General features: G+C 37.8%; 2 protein-coding genes across 3 annotated transcripts in view; both read left to right on the forward strand.

Moving 5' to 3' along the window:
• The window catches only part of ano5b (anoctamin 5b), a 33,987-nt gene extending 28,607 nt beyond the window's left edge, over positions 1–5,380 (forward strand). For both annotated transcript variants that reach the window (XM_079465041.1, XM_079465040.1), the window contains 6 exons: positions 170–267; positions 412–542; positions 626–831; positions 976–1,178; positions 2,523–2,628; positions 3,077–5,380. In XM_079465041.1, coding sequence (XP_079321167.1) covers positions 170–267; positions 412–542; positions 626–831; positions 976–1,178; positions 2,523–2,628; positions 3,077–3,307 — 975 coding nt within the window. In that variant the 3' untranslated portion in view covers positions 3,308–5,380. The remainder of the gene's footprint in view (positions 1–169; positions 268–411; positions 543–625; positions 832–975; positions 1,179–2,522; positions 2,629–3,076) is intronic.
• A 1,234-nt stretch (positions 5,381–6,614) lies between these two features.
• slc17a6b (solute carrier family 17 member 6b) lies at positions 6,615–15,808 on the forward strand (the record flags this gene model as incomplete). Its single annotated transcript, XM_079470216.1, has 12 exons — positions 6,615–6,700; positions 8,063–8,318; positions 8,852–8,970; positions 10,944–11,058; positions 11,528–11,615; positions 11,881–11,967; positions 12,252–12,394; positions 13,247–13,396; positions 13,908–14,040; positions 14,264–14,374; positions 14,891–15,018; positions 15,467–15,808. 12 exons carry the CDS (start codon positions 6,615–6,617, stop codon positions 15,806–15,808), a joined length of 1,758 nt encoding a protein of 585 aa, XP_079326342.1.
• Between the last annotated feature and the right edge of the window lie 7,574 nt (positions 15,809–23,382).

Consider the following 23,382-nt stretch of genomic DNA (forward strand, 5'->3'; position numbering starts at 1 on the left):
GCTGCACTGTGAATGCGCAAAATAACTGGATAACAGAAACTCAACTCTAAGTCTTCTGATTGGCTAAACAAAGATTTTGACTACTGGCTTATAACTTAAATGGAAAGTCTCAATGGCTTATGAAATGATTTGTACACACATGTAAAGATTAGTTTATTTTAACATTTAGTGTGACCCTGGGGGTTGTCTGATTGAGCTCAGCACACAGCTGGTCATCGTCATGGCTGGAAAACAAATGGTTGGGAATGTCCAGGAAGCTCTGCTGCCGTAAGGATTACATTTTTTAATTTGACCTCTAAGAATACCATGCATATTTCACATACAATATGTATTTTGAGGATTATTCTCTTGACAAAATTTGAATGCAAACTAAAACGCGTACTGTAATGGTCCCTTGTGTCAATGTCACAGACTTCTCAGGAACTGGTGGGGCAGCAGGAAAGGCCGGAGTCATCCGGAATGTACATACGGCAGATGGGAGCAGGACCATGATCTGCAGAACTTCAGCCAGTTTGGGCTCTTCTATGAGTATCTGGAGATGGGTAGGATTAGCTCAAATACACATTATGGCATTTGTGTGCTTTAACAGTTTTAATTTGATATGTTTAATGTGTGTTTTGGACAGTGATCCAGTTTGGCTTCATAACACTTTTCGTGGCCTCTTTTCCACTGGCCCCTCTTCTTGCTCTCTTTAACAACATCCTGGAGGTGCGAGTCGATGCTTGGAAGTTTACTACACAGTTTCGAAGGCCGGTGGCAGCAAAAGCACGCAACATCGGAGCCTGGGAAGAGATTCTTAATGTAGTGGCCATCTTGTCCGTGGTCACAAATGTATGTACATATATGTCAACCATTTTACTTAGTTAACTGATAAGCAGTGCCACACCCTTTTAACAAAGCAGGACATAATATAATTTTAACCATCAAGCATCTACAATTCTTTTGAATTTTTCTGTCTTTAAATTAAACGTTTAGGCCTTCATCGTTGCATTCACCTCGGATATGATCCCTCGCCTGGTCTACCTTTACGCCTACCACCCAGGCAGCGAGGCCACTATGAGAGGTTACATCACCAACAGTCTCTCCTTTTACAACATCTCTCAGATCCCACTTGATAATCAACCAGAGCCAGAGGAAAACCCATCCTGGTTTAACAGCTCTACCATCACTACATGCAGGTATGTGTCCACCTGAGTGTAGAATAGAAAAAACAACTTTTAAAAACACATTTTACCAGTAGTATAATAACAATCACTTCTACAAAAATTGGGGAAACAATTTGACCTGAAATGATCCTGCAATCCAGTTGAAAGGGATAAAAAGGGGTTACTTCTTGGGTGTCAGAGTTTTTAGTAATGTTACATTTTTGTATTAGAGAGAAAATCCGTATATATCATACAGTAAAAAAAATATGGATACATTTTCCTACAGTTTCTCTACAAGAGTTTTTTTCCTTTTCATTTGTCTGTCAAGTATTCACAGAAGAGGTGTGTTTTAAGTAGTTTTTTGAATGTTGTGAGAGATGTGGTTAACCGGACCGCATTAGGAAGAATGTGCACCAGGAAGGAGTTGTGAAGGAGAATGAGCGGGAATGCAATTTTAATGCCCTTATGAGAAGGCATTACAAGGCGCCGCTCGTTTGCTGAACGCAGGGTTCTTGATCGGTGTAGGAGTGTAGGTGTGAAAGTATGCCGGTGCAGATCCAGTGATAGTCCTGTAGGCAAACCTCAGTAACTTGAATCTGATACAGGCTTCAACTGGTAGCCAGTGGAAAGAGACGAAAATGGGTGTCACATGAGCCCTTTTAGGCTGTTGGAAGACGAGGCGTGCTGCTGCGCTTTGAACCAGCTGAAGTGGTTTGATAGCCTTTGCAGGAAGACCAGCAAGGAGAGCATTGCAGTAGTCCAACCTTGAGATTACCAGGGCCTGGACAAGGAGTTGTGCGGCATGCTCCGTGAGATAGGGTCTAACCATGCAAATGTTGAATAAGGCATATCGGCAGGATCTCGTTGTCTTTGCAATTAATCTTTTGTAATTCAAATACAGTGGTTAATTGTTAGTTCAAGCTTAGTTCATTTTGCATCGACTATTGTTAACAAATAGAACCTTACTGTACAGTGTTACTGTAATATTTTGTTTAATCATGGGATTTATGCCTTTAAAGCAACATTATGGAACATTTGCTCACGGGTTTCCCTATGTGGTTGATAAGCATAATTGTCTGTTACCAGCGTCGATAAGCTTCCCCGTGGGCAGCACAATACACATGAATTTGTTGACTAAACTGATGGAAGGGAAGCAATGGAACGAATGTAGAATGCAGAAACAACATTTGGAAACTCTTCCGCAGGGCTGTGTTTATCGACCCGAACACTGAACTTAAAAAGCGTGGTTGTATCTGCTTTGAGGCTGCTCAGTTAGCAGTTGTAGTAGAATTCGGTAGTCTAAATTATTTAGAGACATTATTTTATGTTTGAAAACTATAAAGTGTTGCTTTAATGCTGTATGCAATTTTTTTTCAGCTATCGGGACTACAGATACCCACCTGGTCATGAAAAGCAGTACACACACACTATGCAGTTCTGGCACATCTTGGCTGCAAAGCTAGCTTTCATCATCATTATGGAAGTAAGAACTTCGATCACTCAAAGTGCTCATCATTTTCATTTGGGCAACCTGATGCTTTATATTGACAATCCAGAACAGTTAAACAAACCGTAATTTATGCATCACTGCATGGAATGTAAAGCAATACTGGATTAACATGACAATAAAATAAAAGCTTAAAACAAGCTAAATGTCATGCTGCTATAGGTATATAGATCTATAGATAGTCACCTGTGTTCAGCTGAAGATAAGAAGCCATATATACCAAGTATGGAATGAGGATTAAATCAAGTAAATTAAAGGGCATTTCATTTTCTGATGAACTACAACTATAAAGATTTAAAAAAATAAATTATTGAACAAAGATTTGTGATCAAGGCAATGGAGCATTTAATGTTTAATAAAGAAACTAGTGTTAGAATTTAGTTTATTGTACACTTGATGTCTGTTCTTCTCCCTTCTTTTTCAGCATGTTGTTTTTGTGGTAAAATTCTTTGTGGCATGGCTGATACCAGATGTCCCTTCAGAAGTAAAGGCCCGAATAAAACGTGAACGCTATCTGGTTCAGGAATACCTGCACAACTATGAAGTGGAGAAACTGAAGTTTCAGCTGAGTCAGAGTTTCTCATTGTCCACAGAAACCGCATCACTGCTGCCATCTAGTCCAAATAAACACAAGGTGCTCTCTCAAGTTATTTAATCACTGAGCTCTCAGGGATTGCTCTGTATACTCTACGCCGCAATGCATGGAGGAATTCTTTTCAAACTCTTTATCCAATGGTTGATAAAGAGAACCTGCCTGTCCTCAACTGCCAGAACTATATACCAAAAAAAATAAAAGACTCTGCAAACGTACATTTTCTGACCGAGGGGGATACACTAAAATAGCTGCTCTTTAAAGCAAAGCTGTTGCCTGTTGCTAAGCATCACAGTGAAAATGCTTGAATATAGACCTCAATAATGTCAGAACCCTCTCGAATGCAGCCTCCTGTTGCTCTTCATGTTCACCGGGAACCGTTGCTACCCAAGCAGTATGTGGAAATCAGATTTTTTATTTAAAAAGACGTTTGAAACATTTATATATAGGCAATAAAGTTTTATGTCTGTTCCTCTTGCTGTTATGATATTGTTTTGTTTTCAAAGAAGTAATCGGCATGTTTTACCTTGTATGTCTGACTGTGAAAGAACTACATGTATTGTTAATTTTGCTTATAGTGTGTCTGTTAGATCTTGTGTGCAAGAGATTTGGTAATAAATCTTCGTTTAATTTTAATGCTGTTGATAAAAGCAAGCAACAATTTCTTTGCCTCCTTAAAGTTCAGTATAATGCGACAATGTAACATTTAGGCAGTTCAGTGGATTTTGGACTGTGCTTATTTTGACTATCAGAGAACATTGATTGTTATTGTCAATTCTGTAGCGCTTGCATATCATGTATCTGTAAAGGTAGATTATTGAAGTACTTATTATTATATCTTTTTTAATAAAGGGCTTTCTTTGAAAGCAAGTACATGCATAACCAGTGATGTACATTGTAGAAGATTTGCCAACTGATGTATTTAAAACTTCAGACTGATAATTTAGCTGACATGTTATTTGGTCAGAATTGTGCAACAGGTTAAGATATGTAATAACCTGCAATGTTTTCTGATACAAATCCAAAAACGGAGGCTGTTGGGATGATGATGGCTTCACTTACCTTGTCATTCTTCATGCGTCTGCTAAAGTTTGCACATATGGTATATCTGTATAATCAAACAAGATCTGATGTTAAATGAACATTAGCTTTCATCATTACTTGGAGAAATCAAGCTTTTGTAAAGGAACACCTAAAGGAATAGTTCCGATTTTTGTAATCATGTCCATGCATCAGTCAGTTTTCTCAAACCTCCCCTTTGATATTCACTCTGATAACTGCATTGGATATAGCAGTGTTGCTCAGACGACAACTCTGAAATTTCCTGTGTCAGTGTAAAGGTCCTGCAGCTTTCAGTATTACAGTCTATAGCAGTTGTATATAATTGGAAAATATTATCAACAGGATTACTAACCGCACCCTTCCAAATAAGTTGCTTGAATGTGATTGATTTGGTTTGTACAGGGGCATAGAACTCTTAATACATTTCCTGCAGTTTGCGAGGTTAACAACCTGATGCAAAGACATTTGGTTAGAAAATTCTGAACTTATCCTTCAACATTTCAGATGTTTCGTCGATATGTTATAAATAACACTCTTGGTGAGCATTATTGACATCAATGTCAACCATTCTCTACAGGGACTTACGGGTTTTAACACAAGGATGTTATTGCCCCTTTAGTGGTGTGAACATCAATTGTCTACATTAAGTTGACACATTTTTGCTAAACTATTCATTTTTGCCTGTGTTCTGTGCTGTAAGCTTTTGACACTATTTTTTTGGATGTGAATGTTTCCAAATACAGTTTACAGTTTTTCTTTATTTTGTGTCTTGATACTTGTAAACATATCGTATTTAAAACGTATAGCATCTGTAACCTCAGTGAAATGTGTACATTTTGACTGTACAGTCTTTCATGTGATGTTTTTAGTTTTAGGTGTCTATGTGCACAGGGGACCGTGACACCCATGCCTTTGCCTTAAACATAATGCCCAAATATGTATTTATTTTATTGTTTTGGTCTTCTGACCAGATTGCTCTGAAAAAGAATGTTAATGAAGAATTATTTGAAGAAAGACTTTTTTGTTTGCATTACAAAGAGGAGTGCCAAATAAAGTATAGTACAGTGACAGTCTAAATATGTTACACGTGTCCTTGCTGCAATATGCTAAATCAACACTAGATGACGCCAGCGCTTCACTAATGGCGCTCAACTACTTGTTGTGATGCGCACTGATTTCCTTTGTAAATGCTAGTTCAGACTTTTCTACATACAAATCTGTTGTTTTAAACTGGGTCTTAAATCACAATTCTTAAAATATTATGCTTATCATCACTCCCTGTGATGGGAAACAATTCCCACGCTTCCCATCTATTAGAAATATATATAGGCCTATATATGCAAATGCAAACTTCATCAAGATCTTAAGTTTGGCTTAAAAATAACATGCATTTTTATGTGGAGGACAGTAAGACAGAGAAGGAGGGGATTGCGAGCTAGGTCTGTGTATGAATTATTAATATACCTTTCTTTCTACGCGAGCACACATACACACGTTGAGGGGGAAACACCCCTCGTTCCGTGGCGTTTCCATAGCACCGCCCCCAGGAGGTTTACGCGACCTTTGATAGAAAACGAACAATACACATAAAAGCACATATGTTGAAACTTCTAATGTGACGCGCCATTCTCGTAGATATAAAACTATTAGTTTTCGCATATTGCATAGTTCTGAGTACCTGGTGCTCAATACAATTAATTGTGAATGGAAAGTGAACATTTAACGCCCTCTCTTACCCCTCCCAATGCAGTGAACAGCTGCTGGTACTGAGACGGGAGCGAGCCGCCTGGCGCACAGCGCACTCCTCGCTGGCACAGGAGCAGCGGCGGGATCCTCTCGCCGCTTGGGCTACACGCGAGCCTGTCGCTGACCTTGGTGCTGAAAGCCCTTCACTTCCAAAAAGCCAGCGAACTGTCACTTTCCACGAAAAGGTGACCGTGCGAGACGAGGATCAAGAACAGTTTATTTTCTCTCTTTAGTTTTTTTCTAATCCGATCTCGTTTTTAACTCGTCGTCATAAAGTGTGCGTAAATGTCTTTATTCTAATCTGACATTGCAGCGCATTCTTTCATCGCACGTGGGGCGGTTTAATGAGTTTATAATGACAAGTAGACAGGGCCAGACCACTTTTCATATTTGTCTTGTGTAGGCGTTTTTTCTTCGCTGTGAACACCGTGGTGAATTTTCCTGATACGTCTTACTGAATCATTGATTCGCTGGGTATCGGTCCGGTATGTTGTGCCATCTCGCACTGTGACATGGTACTTTAACGTAAACGGGAAAAAACGAAGGATTATTACATTTGGTCATGGATACTCCGAAGGAGCCTGGTTTTACACCCAGCAAAGAGGGGCTGAAACAACTAACAGGGAAGGTACTGGGGCACGTGCACAAGTAAGATATTCTCACATATTATGATATGATTCAATTACGTCAGAAGAATGTATTTTATATGTGTATTATTTGTATTAAAAATCTAATTTATTTTAAGATTGGCAACTATAACACAGTTAAGATCAATTTGTACTATCAGCGTGTTTCTCAATCCGTTTGGGCATCACACTTTGCGGAGACGTGAATAGAATTATGTAATTCTGCATAATCTCAGGAGGAGGGGATGGAAGTATGCAAGTTTCCTATCTTTAAACGTTGTAATCCAGTGAATAAAATGCATTTACGATTGAATAGTAATCGTTCAATTAGAGCATTCCCTTGAGTATGGTTTCTTTTTTTACAGACCATTCACAGAGTCTCTAAATATATATTATATAGATCATTTTATTATTTGGTTCGATGCTCCTTTATATCGAGTCAAACAATCCGTCATGTAAAGAAACTCTCATTGAGATTAATGTAAGAATTAAATGGTAATCAAAGGTACATTGTGTATGGCCTATACATTTCAAAATATATATATTTACTTCCCAACATTCTTTTTAAATAATGTGTCTTCTTTTCTAATTTTTCGTTTCCTAATAAAAGGTTACAGCTTTATTTTTAGTTTTTTACCATTTTGCCAGAATGATGTTGGCCAATTTTCTCGTGTTTGTCTTTTATTTTACTTATATTTTACAGTCATATTACAGTGCTATATTATTCAGACTTAAGGCAAAATTAAAGTCATTTACGGACGTTGGATGTTTAAATTATGCAGTATGAGATGTGCTAGAATCGAAAGTATTATATTTATATTTTATTTTTGCACATTTCGATGCACTTGGCTATTAATCTTCCCACAGTGTATTTTTGTAATAAATAATACAATTTTGATGTGGATACATATGACTGTAGAAATAATGTGTAAGTTAAGTAAAGAAATATCAGTATAGCCTACGTTAAGGCCGTGTGAATGTAAATAAGGGTGAAGGTGAAGGGAATGCTGCAATGCGGTAGTTCGCTTTTCAGCAGCACACGAAGCTTTTGCAGTCTACATTAAAATATTATATTTGTTGTGCTTGGTGGCTTCGAAAAATGTTTGAGAGACATGCTAACTATTTTGTGAGCCATTTTTTAATAGCACTAGCCTACAGAATCTGTCTGTGTTTTGGAATCGACTGGAAACAATGCATGCAGCTATTATTTAAGAGTCGATGACTTAAGTCAGATTTGATTAGTTTGCACCCAACGGAAATTTGTGAAGTGCAAAAACTGCATTAATTAATCCTTCCAGACTAGCTGTATAGGCCTGGAACTCAATGTGCTGTTTAGTTAAATTCAAGAACAACGAGTCTAATAGCTCTCTTCTGACTGGTGCAGGGTGTTAGAAAAGCGACAAAAAACTGGCGACAACATTGAACTAACCGAAGATGGACGGCCTGCCCAGACCAAAGAGAGAAAGACACCTCTGTGCGACTGCACGTGCTTTGGACTTCCGCGCCGCTACATCATCGCCATAATGAGCGGTCTCGGGTTCTGCATCTCTTTCGGTATCCGGTGCAATTTAGGCGTGGCCATAGTGAGCATGGTTAACAACAGCACCTTTCACCTGAACGGAAAGATAATCATCAAAGAGGTTTGTGCGCGTGCCACGCTTGGAATGAAATGTCTACGTCAGTAGAAGTGATCCCCATGTAGCCTACTGTCTTTACAAACGTACACACATTTAGGCCTACAATTTGTTAAAATGTCGGGAATATAAAAACCAAACAACAAAAAACTTTATTATTTGTTTGCCCTATGTGAAAAGAGAATTTGTTGAACAGCTTGGAAGCTGGACAATATTGAAGTGCTGATGCAAAACAATTGACCTTGGTGACTTGAATGTCATTGCCACGCAATTGATTAACTATTGAGCTGGAAACAAAAACAATATCGTTGTCAATTCATTTTTTGTGTTGTGAAAATTTATGAAAATAAAAGTTCCCGTTATAGAAAATTAACGAATAAATATGATAGTAAGTAAATTATTTATAACATGCATTACTTTATGCATCACATTAAAGAGGTCTATGATAATGTGTGCGTGTTTTTATTCAAAAAATGTCTCTCGGCTTTTACAATGGGTTCGATAGCAACATAATATTTTGCTTAATTTCTCTTTCTCAGAAGGCAAAGTTTAACTGGGACCCCGAAACAGTGGGAATGATTCATGGCTCGTTTTTCTGGGGTTATATTGTGACGCAAATTCCCGGGGGATACATTTCCTCTAGACTGGCAGCGAACAGGTAAAGCTATACAAATGCGCATATTAATTTATTCATTCAGATTTTTTATCAGCTCAAAATGTCAAAATACCAAATTAATTGCATTTGCTTTATGATTTTGTCCTTATTTTAATATAAATAATATGCTGCCTATACCTACAATAATGATGTCTAAAGCTAATCGTATTTGGCCTACTAAATAAAAATACATATTGAATAATAATTATTAACGGTAAAATTAACATTAATTACAAGACTTTGTAATTTCTTGAGAAGGCATAAGCTTGTAAAATGTTCTGATATATTTAATGCATCATTTTGTAGGCTATTCATTTTGTCTCTTCAATACGAGACACTTCGTTGTTAGCTATGGATTTCTCGTGTGATTATGTTTGCCTACTCTATGAACGTTTGTATAGAATGGAATCGTACAAAATCTATTAACTTGTTTCTTACGTTGAATCAATTATATGTTTTACATCATAAATCGGAAGGCCTTTATGGATACTGTATATACTAATGTCACCTAATGTAACCTACACTGTAAACCGTTTTGCCGTAGTTATGCAGCTGGTTGCCAGTAACTTACTGTATATTTATATTTATCTAATTTATTGGCAACGGTTTGTTAAAAGATAAATGAACATTAAACACGAACAAGTCTTTATCGTTACAAAAAAACCCGATGAAATAACAACCTCGTGCAAAGCATTCTGGGAACCCGAAATCTATAAACCTTTTCTTTTTTTCTCATTTTGATTCCCCGAATGCTTTGCATGAGGCTGTCATTTATATTTTTTTCTGTAAGGTTAAAGAATCGTTAGTGTTTAATGATCATTTATCTTTGAACAAACTCTTTGCAATAAAATGACATGAATGTAAATCTACAGTAAATTAGTGGCAAACTGATGCCAGTAAAATGCAATTCTTTACAGTGTACAATTCAATACAGAATTAAAATGAGTATTTAGCATTTAATGTTTTTAAGAGTGAGAGGAGAAATCATATCTGATATAGAGAGAGAGAGAGCAGGGATTCATTGCAATGGTTGACCAGTCTGTGCCTGAGGAGGTCTTGAGTTTTAAATAATGTATGTGTGGCAGAGTGCACGCTGACCCGTCGTGTGGGTTGTAGGATTAGATTGTGGGAGCGGGTCTGTGAGGCATTCTCCACCTGTTAATGAGATCCCGGGGGAAACCGTGTCTAATCTGCTCAATGAGGGGGGCATGGCAACCAGCCCCGGACATGTTGCCAGAGGGTTTGCCCGTGCCTCATATGTCACACAACAATGTTCCAAAAATAAAACTGCCATGATAACATTTAGATGTATCTGCGTACAGCAATCATAGAGGCTATATGTTTGATTCAGACAGTCAAATATGTCATATATCTTATCTCGTTCCTAAAATGATACAAATTTTCAATAAATGTTTCGGCCTGGGGGACGTGATTGAGATATAATAGAATCAGCGAGTCTCGTGCTGAAGAACTCCTCCAAACCGATTAGCGCTGCTTGGCGAGAAGATAAAGTGAGAGGGGCTTCGTCTCTGCGAGACCTGACGAGAATTGGAAACACGTTTCTTTGTGTCACTGGCACAGCCCGCCAGACCAAAAACAACTGGCACCCATGTCCTCACCCTTCTCGTTTTTAACAACAAATTATAAAACACCGAAGGCAGATATTCACATTTAGTTGCATATGATACTTTTTGCTGAATCAAATGTAACTGCTAAAATATCTTAGTTAATTTCTCAGTATTGCTATTAACCGTAAAGATCAGGGTCGACCACAATCAATATAGCTAATACAAGGATACTCTGCGACATACACGTACACAAGTTCCTTTTGAAATAGTAGCTGAGAGTAGCCTATACAGTTACATTATATTTGCGGTTGCTTAGTAGGCTTAAAAAGAAAAAAAATGTATAAATATCAAGCTTTTAGATTGTTATAGCCCAGCAGTCTATAATGTAACTACGTTTCCGTCTATTAGGGTCTTTGGGGCTGCTATTTTCCTCACGTCCATACTGAATATGTTCATCCCCTCAGCTGCACGGACTCACTATGGCTGCGTCATATTCGTCAGGATATTACAAGGGCTTGTAGAGGTAGGAAATATGCTTTTTTACATCCTTTGTTATTCCGCTTTTCCTAATTCCGAATTTCACCATTCACATATTCTTTTTACATTTTAATTAGTTTATTGTGGGAATCCTAAGCGGGGCCGCCAAAAGTCATATAACAATCAATGATGGCCTGAGGATATTTCTGAGAGAATAATAACCCAGGCTTTGTCTTTAGTAGCTCTATTGATCTGTAGGGAACTATGTGTGTGATAAAACCACATTTCCACCATGCCAACAATGTTGACTATGATCCTTTTTTATATTTGTTACATTTTAATTCATAGAATAGATACAAGGCTTTAACATTAGACTTGTATTTGTCTCATAATATTACATAGTATTTGCCTATATTGTAACAAGGACATTTTGTTTTGATGCAAAAATGTAAAAAGTTTGATATAAAGATTTTGTCTAAACATTTTATTTTTTTGTGTCATTATTGCTTTTCTAGGGTGTAACCTACCCAGCATGCCATGGCATCTGGAGTAAGTGGGCCCCGCCAATGGAAAGAAGCCGGCTGGCAACAACCTCCTTCTGTGGTAATTTATATTTTTATATTCTATGTGGATCCGAATATAATAATTTTCAGTTTAATTGGTATTTCGTTGAATTCGTAGAAACATTGCTGATGTGAAAAATGTAAAGTCATGTCTTGTATGCATATTCACCAATTAAGGAAAGAGGAAAATGAGATGTAATGTGTTAACACAATTTGTGTTTAAACACACAGTTTATTTGAAAGATTTCTCAACCATTATCCCCATCATTTCACTTCTCATATGATCTTGGTTTCCTGTTTTACAGGGTCATATGCAGGCGCTGTCATTGCCATGCCTCTTGCTGGGATCCTGGTGCAGTATACTGGCTGGTCATCTGTTTTCTATGTTTATGGTGAGTGTGTGTCTAGTTTTATTATTTTAACAGTTATATCCTAAACTTTAATTGTAACGGTTTTGAAAATGTAGTATAGATACACACACTGATGCTGGGTATTGATTTTTCCTCTGATGCTTCCATGTCTCTGTTGACACCAAATCTGTCTGTCACTGTGCCAAGTGTTGCACCTCGCAACAATAATGAATTGTAATCCAGTTTTTTGAGGATATCAGTCAGCTGATCTTATCTTTACTTTTGCCTGCTTCAAACAGAGTCATCTTTTAATGTGTTCTCCGTAGGCTGCTTTGGAATTCTGTGGTATATGTTTTGGGTTTTGGTGTCATATGAGAGTCCAGCTGAACACCCCACCATAACAGATGAAGAACGCTGCTACATTGAGGAGAGCATTGGAGAGAGTGCTAAGCTGCTGGGTCCAGCAGAAGTAAGTTTGTTCAGAGCCTTGACACAAAACGAATTTAGCTTAAAAAGCAGTTTTTTAAAGTTTTTTTTAGAGTACACCGTGTAATGTGGCACTGTGCTGAGTTTATTTGTTTTGATAGATGGACTGGGGAAATTTACATTGTAAAATTCTCTAATTTCATCAGAGCTTTGATGGAGAGTGCTGAGAAATTATCTGTTGCTGGTCCTTATAGACCATGTCCTGTATGTACAAGGCAAGAATGCAATTTGGTGGCCATATTTGTAATTGTCTAATTCCCCTATTTCACAAAATGGCGACGGAGACCAGAAGTAGGGATAATAAATTCCTGAAGCACTGCTGCCATAGCCATGCATTCATTAATTCAGCTTGTTTTAGGCAGTCATTTTATTTACCAAAAGCAAAAGTGTCATATGTTGTCTGATTTGTTCATGGTTTACTGGGATATGTAAAAATAGGGAAAACAAACATTATAAAAACAAATAGTTTTTTGTGTGATTTATTTATTATCAAGGTCTTAGTCAAATCAGCATAAAGGGAGCACTACATGCCTAACTTCTTCTAGTCTCTGCAACTGTTCTGTGTAGTGAACGGAGCTAGAGCATTGACCGAATACGCGTTTACCCTACTTCCGGTTTGTACACGTCACTCTGTGAAATAGGTCTATGCTATGAATTCCCCAAGTAAGGTTTATTCCAATGCATAATGGTCTCTTGCAGCATCAATGACTTCTTATACTATATGATTGAAAAATGATTATCGATATCAGTGGTGATGCCTCAGTTGTATGATTTTAAAGTTAATAATGGAAGGGTGAAGAATTTACGAATATGGCAATTCAAATTTCTCCCACAGAAATTCAAGACACCTTGGAGGCAATTTTTCACATCCATGCCTGTCTATGCAATCATTGTTGCCAACTTCTGCAGGAGTTGGACCTTCTACCTGCTGCTCATCAGCCAGCCTGCATACTTTGAGGAAGTGTTTGGTTTTGAGATTAGCAAGGTAATTTCATTTTTTATGTTGCCTATATGTGAATGTCCTATTGTTTTAAACAAACTAGATTTTTTTAAATAATAATAATAAAATCCTGATGAACAATTATACAATAAGCAATTATAGCTTTATTTGGGCCAAAATGTGTCTGAGATGATTTTTATGTACAGTATAATTCCAGGGTGCATCAGTAAATGCGTGACCTTTGTCAATCCCCAAGGTCTGAAACTGGTTGATGAATTATTCATTGTGAACAGTTCATAATGAATAATTCATTGATCGCTTATCTGTGATTTAAGTCTGTGTTTGCATCTCATTTCGCTCTTGTTTTCTCCTACATTTAAGCATTAAATAGTGTTTTCACATCTTATAGTTAGATTAGAATGAACACATTTATACTAATACTGACACTACTCAGATTGCTGGAAAGGTTGCATTGTTACATCTATTCCTTTCATAACATTTACCCAGTCTATCAAAACTTGCTCGTAAAAGATGCTGTATGTCCACACTCTCCTAGGTTGGCATGCTGTCAGCCCTGCCCCATCTGGTGATGACCATTATTGTGCCCATTGGCGGACAGCTAGCTGATTACCTTCGCTGTAAAAACATCCTGTCTACCACCACAGTTCGGAAGATTATGAACTGTGGAGGTGAGTGGCATCTATCTTATCTACACTTAGCTTAGCTCTGACCTTGGGTTAGTTACATACAAATTATTAATATAAAAATAACGAATGTAAAGGAATGCACAATTATTATACAAATCTAATATTTGACAATTTCAGTAAAACGGTTTATTCTTCATAAATCATACTTTTTGTACTTGTCATAACTGTAAGAAAATTATCATTCATATGTTTTTATCAATCACAGGCTTTGGGATGGAGGCAACACTATTGTTGGTTGTGGGTTACTCCCACAGTAAAGGGGTCGCCATTTCATTCCTTGTGTTAGCGGTTGGCTTCAGTGGGTTTGCAATATCAGGTGAGTTTCTTTGGAATAATTTTTGACTTTAAGAAAGCAGTGTGTCTCAATCAACATGTTGTTACACACAACAATGGCAAGTGAAATTTGCATTAATAAAAATGTAACAATGCACGGCCTCTGAACATTGCAAGAAAGCACTCCTTTCTAACAGAATATCGGTTCTCCAATTTTTCATTAAAATCTGCCATCATTGCTGCTTGGAAGGAATTTGTCTTTCTGCTGGACTTTTTAAATTATTCATACACACTGTCCCCCGAGAGCAACAGCGCAGGCAGTACATCCAGACAGAGCACTCTGAGCGGGAGGGGCTAGAGACTCCTACGCTTTACGAGATGGCTGCTCTTTCTATTTTTAGACTGAATCTCCAACATCATGTTAGAGATGCTGAAAAACATGTAACAAAATGCAGAGATTGCACGGCATGAAATTGTTTGTTGATGGAATGGAAGTGATCTGAAAAATTTAATTGATTTGTCATACGTTAATTCAATAGTTTCCTTTGTTGTCCATCAGGTTTTAATGTCAATCACTTAGACATCGCTCCTCGATATGCCAGTATCCTCATGGGAATCTCTAATGGAGTGGGAACCCTGTCAGGAATGGTGTGCCCTCTTATTGTGGGAGCTATGACCAAACACAAGGTAGGACTAAGTCTTGACTTGCTAGGGTTTTCTTTTGCATTTCGGTTATACTATAAGTTTAGTTTAAATAGATTTAAATTGTTGGCCTTTTGAATTTCTTGTGTAACTTAGTCAGATGTAAGATTATCCCAGTAAAATAAAATATTAACTGCAACAGATGTTGAACTGTGACATGCTTTTTCCTGCAGCTGTAAAGATTAGTTATCCTTACATCGTTCCTTCAATACCTTTAGGAATTTGAAATCATTGAAAATATAGCTTGTTTTAAAGCGCTCATTCATTAAGGTGTGAGATGTCTATTTGAGTAAGAGTTGGGTCAATGTCTATTGCTATAGCTGCGCAATCTTTTTTGTCATGCATTATTCATGCAGCTCCCCTGGATGAGTCTTTTTTCATGACAGTTCAGCCTTTGATGTCAGAATTCCTGACAACTCTGTCTTTCCCTCAGACCCGAGAAGAGTGGCAGTATGTGTTTCTTATCGCTGCCCTGGTGCATTATGGTGGTGTAATCTTCTACGGCCTATTTGCCTCGGGAGAGCAACAGCCATGGGCGGATCCAGAGCAGACCAGCGAGGAGAAGTGTGGCTTCATCGATGAAGATGAGCTGGCTGAGGAAACAGGGGACATCACCCAGAGCTATGGTGCCCTGGGAGGTCCGGCCAAGACCTACGGTGCCACCTCACAGTTGAATGGCGGATGGGCGGAAGGATGGGATAAACGTGAGGAGTATGTACAGGAGGGGGTGGAAGAAGGAGGTTATGGATACAGGCAGGGTGGGAATTACTCTTAGACCGAATACATGCACAGTCTACTGTACACACCTGTAAAAGAACATAAACGTACAGTGGCCACAAAAATGTATTTGGACAACTTAGCCACATTTACAATAGTTAACAAACAATTACATGAAGTGACATCTACACACAATTGATGCATGAGCTTTTCTCAGAGCAAACATCAAATTTCACAAAGACCTGACAAAGTAACTGGTGCATTTGTAAATGTGACTTGAGTGTCCATATACTTTTAGGGCAACTGTACATACAGCACAGTATAAAATGTATGCCCACACTGTAGATGTCGTAGAAGTTTGTGAGTTCTTTAAAAAGATTACAGATTAACATATAAAAATACTTAAAATGTTGTATGTTTGCACAAATCTAAATGATCAATTTAATGGAGTAAAACATAAATGGAAAGAATTATACATGGGAGATGTAACATCAAATTGGCAGACTGTAAATGTTCTATGTATTAAGAAGAGTGACTTTATTTCAAGTGCAATCATGTATAATGTTGTGAAAATATTCTGAGCCTTCGCAACAAAGAAGCCTATAGAGTAAGTCAGACTACTGGCTTCCAGAACCAATGCTTAAAGGGATAGTTCACCTGAATATTTTGTCATCATTTTCTCACATTCGAGTTGTTCCAAATCTGTTTAAATTATTTTTTTCTGAAGAACACAAAGAAGAATGCTTATAACCAGACATATTTTGCCCCCTATTGACCATATAGGAAAAAATACAATGGTAGTCAAAAGTGCCCCAGAACTGTTTGCTGTCCTACATTCTTCAAAATGTTTTCTTTTGTGTTCAACAGAACAAAAACAATGATAAAGTAATTTTTTCCTACTATGGGAGTCAATGGGGCGAAAAATCTGTTTGGTTATAAGCATTCTTCCAAATACCTTTCTCTGTGTTCATCAGAACAAAGAAAATAATACAGATTTGGAAGATCTCGAAGGTGAGTCAATGATTACATAAGTTTTGGGGAAAGCTTCCCATTAATGAACCTGTCTGGTGTCATCCATGGAGAAATACTATTGTAGAGAATCCTAACCAAGCAACTGGTCTCTTTTTTTATGATTGCACTGAACGTCATTTAACAGCACAACAAAGTGGGTTTGTGTATACCTCATGGTGTGTTACTCATCGTATATAAAATGTCTATGAGAAATTAAAGAGGACCTTGGTCTTTGACACTGCAGAGATAAAGCACATTTTTTTAGAATAGATTATGAACTAAAAGCAACAAAAGTGTTTCTCTAGCTCAGCACGACATGTTTTATTATGTAATTCGGAAGGTGCTGTTCAATGTGGTGTTTGCAAAACAAGACTGCATTGTTGCTTATAAGGCTTGAGATGGGTATAAAAGACACAATAATTGAAAACGTTCGGACAAAAACAATGTAGAGCTATACAAAGCACAGTGTGTCAAGGCTCTACGACTCTTTAATTTCATTTTTTACTCACATGTTCACTCCATGCTATTTTGACATCTGTGAATGTTAGTATGCATGGGTCAAAACTACTTTTGTTTCTACAAAAGTCGTGCTTTACCTATCAAGATTATTTTCGTTTAAAATGTTACTGATGTGTCAATTCCTTTGCACAATTATCCAAAGGTAACCTGTACTGTGGGATTTTAGCTGGAATAGGGGACAGTTTCCGTTAAGAACACTAGGAAAACCCTGTGAAAGGGGCTGTTAAGGTCCTAGCAGCAGGTCGTTACCATATTCAATGTACAAAGCAATAAATCTATGGTAACAGTTACTAGTCAGTTCATTAAAAAATATGTAACACATTAGCAAATTAACCTGTAATTATTTTTGGTTTAAGTGTTTTTGTGATGACAATTAAAAAAAAGTTAAATAAATACTTACTGTTAAAATATATATATATAAAATATATTTAGATTTAGCAAGAGCCCAGTGCCACTCTCTTTAATGTAAAGAGCTTGTTTGTGCTGGGCCCACTCACCAGAAGAGAATGATTCTTAAGTGTCACCTGCAGCTGGTTCCTGTGTGAAATGCCAAGGATCTCAGATCTGCAGGTGGCCGCACCTCTGTTGTAGTTGTCCTGTATGGTTGCCAGTGGTTGCTTTTTGGGAGTATGTTATTTTCAGATTTATTTTCTGTTAATCCTCTCTTTTGTATCTCCCTCTTGTTTCTGTTCTGTGTTTTGTCTGTGGCTGGAGAACTGCTCCCTTTCTCCCCTCTCTTGCATTTCCCTACTACATGTTGCAATATTCTGTGACATGAGGATTGTGTGTTAAGGTATTCAAAAATCTTGAAAAATGACAGTAATTTGCCTGATGATGTTGAGGTACCTTATTCTCGTTCCCTGCCTATGAGTGAAGTGTGATTATATGTCTTCTTTTACTGTGTTACTGTAAATGGAGAGGTATGTTGATGTGAAATTGAAATGCTCTATATAACCTTTTTATATAAAAAATAACAAAATTGTATCCGCCTTTGCTTGTTTTATCACTTTTTCAAAACCTAAAGAAATAATCATAAAATGGTTCCTACTGCATATCATGTGCATATAGGTAAATAATTTCAGTTCACCATATATCTAAATTTGAACTCTTGTTCAAAATTTGTTTATCCATCACACATAAGACATCCCTCTGCCCTTCCTCTGCTCTAGTAAAATCAATATGAGGGTCACTGGAGATCAGAAAGACCTATTGACCGCACAAACCTCCTAATGGAGGCAAGAAGGAGGGGCTGCACTTTGAAGCTATTTAGTGAATGTGTACAGTCTCCCATCAGCATCTCTCATGCAGGAAACCTGCTGCCATCATACAAACAACATATGTACGGTACTCAATCATTAACAAACCAACCAACCAAGAAATTTTAACAACTTGAATGAAATGTTTAATGAACTGGCATAATATCTGTGGCATAATGACTTTCTCAAAAACAGCCTGATTGAGAGTTATTAAAGAAAAGTTATTAAACATAAATCTTTTATATAAACCTCAAGCCCCCCCCAAAACAATATTAGAAAGATTGGAACGGTTTTGGTGTGTTGGAGCCTGACTTGGCTTTCTCACAATTAGACACAGATGCATGCTGGGATGCCGCCAGAACCCTGCAGTACATAGCAGTAAGGTGGTGAAAATGAGACACTCGCCTCACACAAGCCTGGCAGACACTGTGCTCTTGGCTTTAAAGGTTGTACCCTTGGTTGTCTATTTTCCTTTGCTGTCTGTCTGTCTGTCTATCATATATCTATCTACTACAGGAGGAAATGTGTAGTCATTTGTGTATTATATTGCATAACAGAGAAAATGATGCGCTATGTTTCAGACTTTCATTTGCTCAAATTTCACAATCCTCCACCACAACCTGGTACAAAGCCAGGTGGCATCATACACAGAGCAGGGCAGTGAAAGTCAAGCTAGTGTCCCGCTGGAGGGGACAGTCACAGCAAATGTTTAGGTTTGCTCTGTGTTACATTGTGTTGGTGAGTAACTGATGGATAACCTTTCTTTTGCCAGCTGATTACAATATCAGATTGACTGAAGAAAGACACATACTTGTGTGAACCTAATTGAAAGATTGTCAATTGAGTTTGGACACAATTGCTCTGTGAGTGGTTGCGTCCACATCCACAGGTCGCTGTTGTCATTGAAATATTAGGGTCTGTTTATTTTAAATATGTACTATTATAATAACATAAAAAATAAGATTTTGGTTGGTGTAGATGCCATGTAGACGAGTAATCTAACATGAGACTACTGTAACACTCTGCCTTTTATTGCATTATTGCTTTTGCTAATGAGACAACCACAGTGAGACCATCAATCGTAACCCTATTACTCATGTTTACACTGCTTCCCTCAGCTGTGTCCGTCATGGATGCCTTGTCATGTCCTGCACAGACAGCAGTTCACTCCCCTCACACTTAGTGTTCATCCGTGCGTCTCAGTTATATCTACATTATACAAAATGACACAGTAATGCCCACTAGCATGTGTAATTATATATCCGCTTTAATATAAATATAAACCTGTTTGGATCCTGTATGTGTTTTGATGTGAGTTGATAGGCTTATCCATGGATGGGGGGCAGGTTTTGCAGTGATCCCTCAGGGCACGGAGGGCTGGTGTAGTGGGACTGAAATCACTCTTTTATGACAGGGGCCTGCATGAGGACCCTCAGGATTTGCCTCAACTCATAAATATCTCCTGATCTCCTCACGGACAGGGGCAGTCGACTGGTTGACGTATCCAGTGTTTAGCTCGGTCTCCACTGGGAGAAGGAGGGAGAGGTCTGGGTGGATGTCTGTGTAATCCATCTCATGTGTGAGGGGGACAAACAGTGAATGAGTGAGCTCTGGTATTAAAACAGAAGACGGCCCTTCCCCCCGCTGGCCCAGCTCTTAGATTCCTCATCAATTATTCCACACCATCATTATATTCTCGTCTACAGTAAGCCAGAGAGGGAAACATGATTTTAAATCACTCAGTAAAAAGGAATTTTTACACATCTAATTTAAGTCGTCTCAGGACATGGAGACACATGAAACAGGCTTGATTTGGTAGAACATACTGTACAGTATATTGCTGTATATGAACCAGAGGATAAGGAGAAAGTGAATGAAGCCTGTATTCAAAATGGTTGCCTTGTTTTGAGGTTATGGGTTATCTCAGTCAGCTCCACCCTAGAAACCACCTGACTGGCAGAGCAGGTTGTCTTGGATGGGTTGTTGTATCGCCACTGCATGCTGACATCCTTTTTTCACTTCTTGTAATCAAGATTCCCATCCTGTTCAGGTGCTGCCAGAGGAAATTTTTTGGGTGGGGTGATACGTGTGATTCTGCTTTTCATGCAGTAAAGTATACAGACGTGGAAAAATATTACAGCAAGAGACCATTTCAAAACCAGTTTTTCTGATGCTGAAATGTACTATTTGTAAGTATGTGTTTAGGTAAATTTATAATTTTTGTTTCATTCTGTGAACTACTTATCACATTTCAAATAAAACTATTGTTTCTATTTGCTGGAGAAAGAGGTCAAAATGTGTCATGATTCTGCCGCATCATGTCATGTTTCTCTTGGTTTAGTGGCAGGATCATGACAGAATCTCATGTTTTGTGTGGAGAGAGGCCATTATTGTTCTTATGGCCTTCCATACTCTCTCTCCTGTCTCGTCTTTGTTCCCATCCTCTCGTTACCCTCGTTATTGATTAATGCCCTTCACCTGTTTCCCTCTTGATTTGCTCCCTTATTAAATGCCCTTGTGTCTTCTGTCTTGTGCTGGTTCATTGTGGTTGTGTGGTGAGTCCATGTGTCTTGTCGAGTCTAGTTAAGTGTATTTGTAGTTCTTGTTTTGAGTTTATGTTAAGTCTTTGTGTAGTTAGTCTTAGCCATGTTATTGTATCCATGTTTTGTTCTGTTACCCCCTCGTGGGTCTTCGTTTTTATTATTTATTAAATTTTTTGTTAACCCCTTACCCGCTGTATGCACCTGGGTCCTCTCTCCGTGTCTCACCACGAGAATCATGACAAAAATGAAAATATGCTCTGTATTTCTTCAGATTTCAAAAACTGCAAGTTCATATTTACTTAAGCAATACAGCAGTAATATTTGTATGCATATTTAGGAAAAAGTTTAAAACAATTTTTGATTTGATAACCTTGATTTTCACCTCAGTTTCCATTCGCTTGTCACTATTGAGGACACTGGACTGGCCACAATGCATCTAGAAATGCTGATTAAATGAACATTTTGGATGATCTGTTTTTTTCCTGTGGCTGTATTTGTGTCATTCAGATATAACATGTTAAAAATTCTGGCTCTCACAATATCAGCTTTCCACATCAACAGCCATCATGATGAAACTGATTCATGATAATGATATTATCACTATATCGGTTTCAGCGATTTTTAAATCACCAAGTAATGCCAAGAGTCAATTTTATCTTGACACTTTGAGGGTTGAGAGAGGGATTAGACAGAGTTTGTAACCATTGTTTGCTCTTAAACTGTGAATGGGTGCTCATGTTTTTTACAATGTTATATTGCAACACAGTCTCACAGGAATTTGTGACAAAATAAATGTAATCTATTGATTCGCTACAAATTTCCCTTTGTAGAATGGAAACATCATGTTGAACAAATCATGTTGGTGTTTAAATGCATCTTCTTTTATCACCTACCATGAAATCACACACAGTGATGCTACTCGCCATCACCTGAATCACAGAGTGACTGATGGAGAAGAGAGACATGAGCGAGAGACTCCAGGGACAAGGCTGACCTTTAAAAAGAGCCGGCCGGCAGTCCACACTAAGGCATATGTCCCACAGAGAGGTTCAGCACATTCAAGATGCCATATAGGAAAAGGGACGTTGTCTTGAATATCAGTTACCCATATATCATGTAATACTGTAAACGTAATTGAGTTATATTAATAACATGAAAACTTTCCATATATAAATAAGAGAATTACCAAATGAATGATAGAGAGAGAGAGACAGAGAGAGTTACCAAATCAATTAATGGAGTCATTCTTTGTGTCTTTGTATGTGTTCAAGTGGATATAAATGTATGTGTGTGGGTGCGAGTGCTGCCAGACTGGGCTTTATTTACTCAGCTCTTACAAAACCCCTTCACCAGATGGGAACCAACAGCGTGATGGAGGAAAGAGAGAGGAAACAGGGGGGAAGAGAGAAGAGGGATGTGTATGTCCCGTATCCGCAGCCATGAGGGCTCTTTTGTTCCCCAGCAGACCCCTGATGCGCCATGGCAGGGTGACACAGACTGGCTGTAAAAATCTCATTAAAAAAGAGAGAGAGGCCTCAAGAGGGCTTGAGATCCCATTAAGACGTCACCATATAGACTTCAGTCGTAACACTGAGAACTCCTGTCAACATGCACGTGTAGAAACATTAAGAGAAATCTTACTTTTTTTCTAAGAACTGATTATGATCTCCAAGATAATCATATTTATGCAATATATGAACAGCTTTTATTAAAACATACTGTATATACTTTATACTGCATGTGCATATAATAATACTATACAAAACGTTATGTCACTATAATAAATGTTGCAGGAATATATATATATATATATATATAATATATATAAAACATTTAAACACACACACCAAAACACACACAGACAGACATGCCAGCCTGGCTCTCCCTCCCTCCCAGCCTGATTATTGATTTCACTCCTGTTGTGTAGACACCTCCTCTGCAGATTTGATTAGTCACACGGAGGTGACAGAGGGGAAGTAAAGCTCTTAGATTAGAGAGCGGGGTGACAGAGAGGAGAGAGAATGATAGAACAAGTTAGAGAGACACTTTGAAAAGAACTAAAATATAAACAAGAATATCTAAAATTGCGTTTAACCGCTTGGTGCATGCAATTATATATAATATATAGATATATAGTATGTATGTCATTAGATATATAAAATAAACTATATAAAGCAAATATATATATTAGAAGTATGTGTTACTTTTGAATGAAAGGAGCTTCATAATGCAGTTACAGGTTTAGAGGCTGTTTTGCAGGAAGTGAGAGATCACAACATCTGACACTTGCTAGTTTGTTTGAT

The sequence above is a fragment of the Barbatula barbatula genome, assembly GCF_947034865.1.
Source record: "Barbatula barbatula genome assembly, chromosome: 1".
In the NCBI taxonomy this organism is placed as follows: domain Eukaryota; kingdom Metazoa; phylum Chordata; class Actinopteri; order Cypriniformes; family Nemacheilidae; genus Barbatula; species Barbatula barbatula.